General features: G+C 37.6%; 1 protein-coding gene across 1 annotated transcript; it reads right to left on the minus strand.

Moving 5' to 3' along the window:
- Positions 1 to 476: 476 nt before the first annotated feature.
- LOC104510594 (E3 ubiquitin-protein ligase UBR3-like) lies at positions 477 to 6,059 on the minus strand (the record flags this gene model as incomplete). Its single annotated transcript, XM_010152891.1, has 6 exons — positions 477 to 1,030; positions 1,669 to 1,808; positions 3,208 to 3,417; positions 4,264 to 4,440; positions 5,338 to 5,448; positions 5,952 to 6,059. Coding segments are annotated over 6 exons (864 nt in total), but the record flags the coding sequence as incomplete, so codon positions are not given.
- Positions 6,060 to 7,443: the final 1,384 nt, after the last annotated feature.

Consider the following 7,443-nt stretch of genomic DNA (forward strand, 5'->3'; position numbering starts at 1 on the left):
TAATTCCGAAACATACATCTGGTTCAAAGTGATAGGTGGGCTTATGGTTGTTATGATTGTAATGGGGATCTGCTATGCTGGGTGCCATACAAATTCTCTGTGTACAGCAATTTCTGTATGTGTTACCACTACCAGTTCACGCAATTGATATGAAAAAACCCTCCTCCATTCTGGAAAAAAAAAAGAACGTGTGTTCTGGATTACCTTAGGAGTAGCAAGATAACTAATTTACAGCTATTTCACTTATTTATGGAGAAAAAAAAAAAACATAGGAACTTCCTGAGAATGCATAGGTTTTCAGTAATGCCTGAAATAATGTCTGTCAATAGATCCGTCACGATAAGTGAAATACTCCCTAAAATTCAACTTTCAGACCAATTGTTACCATGCAGTCTCACAATCGTTTTACAAATTCTGCCTAATTACAAATGCATATCAAGCAAAAAACCTCAAACCAACACAAAAGAGGCAAGAAATTTTATCCAACATATTTAGTAGATGTAGTAGACATATACACTGTTTCAGCAAAATTGCTAAAAACTCAACTCCATGCACAGAGAAATAAAACCTGACAGCTATCCTTGGAGCCTCTAAACAACTGTAAAGTAAAATTTGTGCTTCTTAACAATCATGGGCTTTAAAAACAAAAGAAAAATGGACTACTGAGTGCAATCAGATTGCTCACACCATTTTGAGGATTTAATTTCAAATTACTGTATCATTATTTGGTAGCAACAGCAGCTAATTTTGCAACAGTTTCATGTTGACAAAGTTCCATTTCCCTTTCATGCCCATACCCAACTCCACCCCGAGGCGAAGAGCTCAACTCCCATTCGATTAAAGCTATTGTCAGTCAAGGCGCATTCTTTCGCGGTAACAGCACTGACAGGGTGTGCAGATGATGACGATGACTTACAAGCCATTATAATGTGGCCCCCATCTTTTATTGATATGATCAAAAGTATGAGATACCCACTGCTGCTCAAGCACTTTGTATCTTTCCTTGCATATGTAGAGAGGTTTACCACGCCTGTAGGAAAGAAAAAACAAACAAACAAAAAAACCCCCATGATTAATATGTCAAATAAATGGAAAACTGCTTCATTATATAATCAAACATGATACTTGTACAACTTTTTTTCCCCAGGGGAGCATGCGGTTTCATTGCTGAGGGGCTTTCGGTTTTGTTTTTAATAAGATAACTTCTGGGATTTTCCCTCCTTGCTTCTGGATAGCAGAATCCAGAAAACATCACTCCATCCTTGAAGGGTTTCCCAGTGCAACACTCAGAATTGACAGTCATAACATGACATTTAGAAAAAATGTCAGTCCAACTTGCAGTAAATGTGTATTTTTGATCAAGGAAGGCAGAGATGTAATATTTCTTCATGGAGAGGGTGGTGAGGCACTGGAACAGGTTGCCCAGAGAAGCTGTGGATGCCCCATCCCTGGAAGTGTTCAAGGCCAGGCTGGATGAGGCTTTGAGCAACCTGGTCTGGTGCAAGGTGTCCCTGCCCATGGCAGGGGGGTTGGAACTAGATGATCTTTAAGGTCCCTTCCAACCCTAACCATTCTATGATTCTATGAATATTATCTGTTATTGCACATAATGTGTAACAAAGTTGATCTGAATGGAGGAGCAACAATGAAGCACACTTAAAACATTACCTAAGATCTCGGTCTTCTTCACCATGTGCATCTAGATAAACAGAGCCCCAGAGGCAGAAACGGTGGCCTCGTATAATAATGATTACAGATGCATTAATCAAAAGAAATATTCCTGTCCCAGCTCCACAGTTTTGAGAATGCTGTAATGTTATGGGTGTAGAAAGGGAAAAGTAGAAAGATTCTGTTAGTGTCTGTCAGAATTTTAACAAAAATAATTTTAAAAAAATAGAAATTAGTTTTGCTTGAAATAACACACACACCTTACTAAGAAACAGTCTGAAAAAGTATAGCCTGCCCCAAAATTCCCCAAGCAAACACGTCTTGTGCTGCCATAACAACACTTGCACACAAAAATGGTTCCCTGGTCAAAAAGGGAGGCTATTAGTTATCATGTAAAAGCAGAATTCCCTAACAAAAATATTCTCTACAAACTGTATAGCATGACCAAATATTTTTCATAGACAGCAAGAATAATACAAAGTATTCAGAAAAACTTAACATCACCTCTTTTACAACAGTCTCTATTGTTAGAACATTTGCTTTCTCTATCCGTGCTCAGGAGACCTCATCTGTGGCTCTACAAATCTAGTAAAAAAATTTTCTTTTAATAATTTTTGCTTGCTTCAATGTCATTCATCTTTCTGAGTGGCATGATCTGTATTAATCAATTCATTTTAGCAAGTAAAAACATGCTCTTCCTACAATTAGAGGCTATAATCCCATCAACTATAATAAAATTTAATTAATTATATAGATTTTTAATTATTTTTTATAACTTTTGTTTTCAAGAAACTTGCAGCCTTAAATAGAATTGTTAATTCTATTTTAAATTTCACCCACTCCTCCTTCTTCCCACCACATTCGCAGTGAGAGAGAGAAAGGAGAGTTCAAACAATATTATAAAAAGGTCCAAGATCCTTCTGAAATTTGCTTGTGTTTCATTTGATGCTCCATTTGTAGAGGAAATGGAACAGCTGTCAGAGCAAAGCTTTATCATAGACAGGAAAACGATACTAGGTGCTGTCCAACTCAGGTTCCTGAAAGAACTCACATATAGGCTGACTAGAAAACTTTCTGCTGCTGAATCCAAGTCGAAGGCCTTAAAATAATGCTTATTTTGGTACAGTCTGTAGATCACGAGTAGATGGTCAGTTATATCATAAAGTACTCCATAAAAGGAAAAAAACCAAAGCCATACATTGTTCATATATTATTTTCATTTCCTCTGCTTTGTTTCCTTGTTTTCTGTCTACATAAGAATACCAAACAGAATGTAGACAGATTTCAATTGGTTATGAATCAAAACCATGTGCCAACATTATGCATATTGGCTCTGTAATAGTTTTTCAGACAGGTGAACTAGGTTATGGGCTTCAAAAGATTAATAAAATTGTTGTCTAGGTCCATCTATCAGAAATAAGCACTACACATTACATACAGATGTTCTGGAAAGGAAGCCATCAAAACTGAGCAATGCAGTTAAATAAGTAACCATGAGTGTGAGAGTCAATTATAGAATTTGAATTAACTCTCTCTTACCAGTACACATTCACAGTAACTCTGCTGTTTGCAGCACAGTCCCTTCAGGCATAAAAAAGTACCACACACTAGGCAAACAGCAGGGTCTTTAGGAACCTTGGTACAAACAGTACAAGTCTTTCTGTGGTAATACTGAAAAATGGTATTGTAATTGTCAGGCAACTGAAGGAGGCGCGGCAAGTCCCACTTGGGCTCCTGGATAAGCAAAGCCTACAGAAGACAAGAAAAATGTATCAGTTCTGCACATTCATTTACACACTTATCTTTTCTAAGGGAAGAGAATACCAAAGAAAGGAAGCATGCAGTTAAAAAAAAAAAAAAATCATCTCTCACTGCTTCTGCACTTCACAAATTTAGAAGTCCAAAGTCACCTTGCAATAGTCACCTGTCTCTGGCTAAACAGCCTCCCCAGCTGTTGTCACATTTCATCTTTTCTAACGGCTGCAAAATGGGCACTAGCCTTCTCCCAAGGCCGTTTTCTAAACATGACATTTTTAAGCACCAAAATCTCCCTAGTCAAAACAAGAGGATTAAGAGTGATCTACAGGGAAGACTCCTACTCACTACACCGTTACCTTGGCAACATCACCACACTGGTGCCAAACCTCCCATACTGACCAAAAAGCTGTCTCCTATTAAACAGCTTTTATTCCTTTGATATTTTTCACTATTGCAACTGAAGATGCTCAAAAATACCATTAGTGTCTAACTGGCAAGAAGGACTTCCGATAAGAAATTTCTTAACAGACAGTTTCTCTTACGTGCCTTTGGCTGGCTTCAGGTGCAGAAGGTATGGGTACACTTAGTATCATCTAAAGATAGCGCCTCTATTTTCTGTCTCCAGCAATCATATAAAAACTAGACAGGTTTTCTTATTCCTGTTTTTAACCGATCCAACCCACATCCACTAACTAACATTTCTGATTACAATTTCTCATGTACAAGTCAGGTTCTCAGATCCTTATCCAAACAACAGGGGATGTGCATAGTGAATCAAGCAAGAAAGAGCTGCTTCCACATCGTGACTGTTTCTGAAAAAGTAATTTTGCTACATACCTTTACTTGATCTGGATGTCTATCTGCAAATGAAGTCAATTCGGAGCACCACTGTGATATCATGTCAAAAGCTGGCACTGGCCAGTCAAGACAAGAGGCACTGGTGAACTGATGAGCTGACTGAAAAGATGGCAATAGTCCCAGGCAGCTCGCAAGAACTGTGAATTCTTCATCTTCCTTTTAGGTATGAAACCAGAGAGAGGTTTAGATTAATACCTACACTCTGAATTTTTAAATAGTTTATTAAAATATACCTATTCCAATAAAAACAGTAAAGATGCTCTAGTACAATGATGCTAATAGTCATGTTGAGAGACACAGAAAAGCTTCCATTTCTTCCAGATTACCTCAGACTGGATTCTCAAAATAAAAAAGGTCCAAATTAAAAAAAAAAAAAACAACCAAAACAAAACAAACCACAAACAACCAAACGAAAGTAGCCCCAAACCAAAACAAACTTGCACAAACAACCCCCAAACCAAACCCCATACAAACCCACAAATCTAAAAACCACAAACAAAAAAGAAACGCCAAGCTCCACAACGATTTTCTTCACGTTTAGTACCCCAGTCTGGCTTGTAGCTGCTTTAGAGATGAGATGATTCTGAGGAAAGGAAACAAGGGAGCTGACCTACAGCAAACTACTTAAATCCATCCTGGAACTCAAACATAATTGTTCATTGATGCAATGTCCCTGAGAGTAAAGTCCAAGTATTTACAGGCATTAAGCAAAATCAGGACTGAATTCCAGCTGTGTGGGAATTATGGCATCTCTGCAAATGCCCAACAAGTTTTTAATGTTGGTATTTTATGAGACAGGCATCTATGACCTAATAAAATAAACATGTATTTGCTGAATTCTAAGAATAGAGTACCATTTTTCAGGGAAACTGCCTTGAAAATACACGTGTGGAAGAGAAATAATGCTGCAGAGCAGAGCTATAAAATATGGTTTAAAAAATAAATAAATCTTAGGATAGAAAATACATTACCATGAAAAAGACACCTTAAGAGTCCAAGTTTTTATCTCTAGTTTTTAAATGGAAACATTTGAGTGTGCCCCTTAATCTGTACCTGGCAACTAGGTAAATCCCCTCCAAAAAGATGGTGTTGAAGAAGGCTTGTGATCCTGAGGAAAGGCAGGCAGAACTGCTGCAGATAACACTCTACAGAATCGGGAGTCACCTGCGGGGGAAGGCAGCAATTACTGAATTCTGCCCCAGATAAGCTGTCTCCTATACAAGAAACTCCGATAACAACCAAATGGTTTTTAAGCATACTGTATAAACTACTGCATCAAACATATATTCCAAAGACCAGCATTTCACTGATAATCTGAAGGAACACTGTGGGATCTTTTTCCCCCTCGACAAGTGTTTTTTCTACTTAAGTATTCAGTTTTCAAGTTTCTGAAAGGTCATTCGTAGATAAGATTAAAACCCACAGTTCTAAGAAGTATTTGTCAATAACTATCTCAACACAGACCTGGCCATGTACGATGTTAGTGAAAGAAAGATTTGCCCAGGCAAACTGTCCCAAAGGGATGGGCTTTGATCTAGAAAATAAAGAGTTGTACTACAGTCTTCATAATGATTTTTCTCTGATCTTGCTAACAACGAGGCTGAAACACTTAAATAAGAGGCAGAAAGGGGACATGCTGGATAAACTCTCAAGAGATCTGCCAATACCGCTGTTAATTCTTCAGTCTCTCCTTCTTCATATATCTTCCCCTTAGACAGCTCACTGATCACATGGCCCAACAATATTTCCCAAGATTTTTCTCCACTGGATGTATTCTGCAAATAAGAAGGAAAGAAACCCAAAATGCATTGCTGAGGAAAAGGCGAAAGAGTTCCTGTGAAAGTAACAGTGATAAAGTTCACTTACTTTTGATCAACACACGCATTTTGACCTACAAAGACACACACTGTTTAAAAACAAAGCGAACCAAAAGAAATTCTACCGACAGGGAATGCATTTAGCTCAGAGCGCAACATTAATTGCCACTTCCATTATGTATGTTCTGAACGAGTGCCATATGAAAACACCTTGATAGTGCTGCATTTCCCACACTTTTTCTGTGAGCATAAAAATGCTTGCTCTAAAGTTAGGCAGAATCATTTAATAGATACATCGTGTTTTGACAAAATTTGAATTCTAGTACAACTAATAAAAAAAAGTAATTTTCTAAAAGTTACCAAGCAGAATGCATTACAAACCCCTTGCTATGTATATTGGTTAAAATGAGTCTGTCAGAAAATGGGAAGTTGTATCTGGAATGAACAATATCTACTGCAGAGGGGAAAGAAAACTTAGTGGAAAGAATAAATAGCCACTTTGCCTTTAAATGTAAATGCTGTGGCCAAAGCTATTATTATAGAAAGCCATCAGAAACAGCAGTATTCCCATAAATATTTTTAAGTCATAATAAATTCTACCCAGAACCTGACTGGATGTGAATTTTCAGCTGCGTTAGTGTATCATAAATATAACGATGAGGGAGTGGAATGTTACTGGGAATCTTTAAAAAAATTCCAAAGAAACGACATGAGATTAAGCATATAAAGACTTCTGTATGTAACCATATGCATATAATTGATCAGTTGGTTTAATTAGTGCATTTTGACATGAATTATAATTGTTCATTTTAGATGGGGTCTTCATCAGCACTGGGAAAGCAGACTTGCTGCTTATGCTCAGTCTATGAACCAGAAGGCAACACACACTTATATTGGCAGTTAGGACAAACCTTTCACCTACATTACTCCTGGAAGTTTACTCCACAGGTATTTACAGTGCTTCTTGTGACACCATAAGGCAGCTTGCAAAGATAATGAGAGTGAACTTGGGAATCAAGAGCAGAATATCCACCTCACAACCCTGCTGAGAATTTAAATTCTTGATCATTTGGCATAAATACAGAGGAAAGACTTCCACTCATGTTTAATGTCTGAAGTACCAAACTGAAATAGGTTTGCTTGGCATTATCGACAGACAAAAGTAAGGTGTGATCTGTGTAGTCATCCCGGGATCACAATGTCAGTATTACCAGCACATAAGAAGCAGCCAGCCCAAGCCATACATTTTAAACCATTTAGGCCTCAAGAAACCTTAAAAGAAAGAACCTGAATTCCTAAAATAAAAACCAGCTTCCCTTAAGACACAGAATCACAGAATGGT

The sequence above is a fragment of the Eurypyga helias genome, unplaced genomic scaffold (genome assembly GCF_000690775.1).
Source record: "Eurypyga helias isolate BGI_N326 unplaced genomic scaffold, ASM69077v1 scaffold41245, whole genome shotgun sequence".
Classification (NCBI taxonomy): Eukaryota; Metazoa; Chordata; class Aves; order Eurypygiformes; family Eurypygidae; genus Eurypyga; species Eurypyga helias.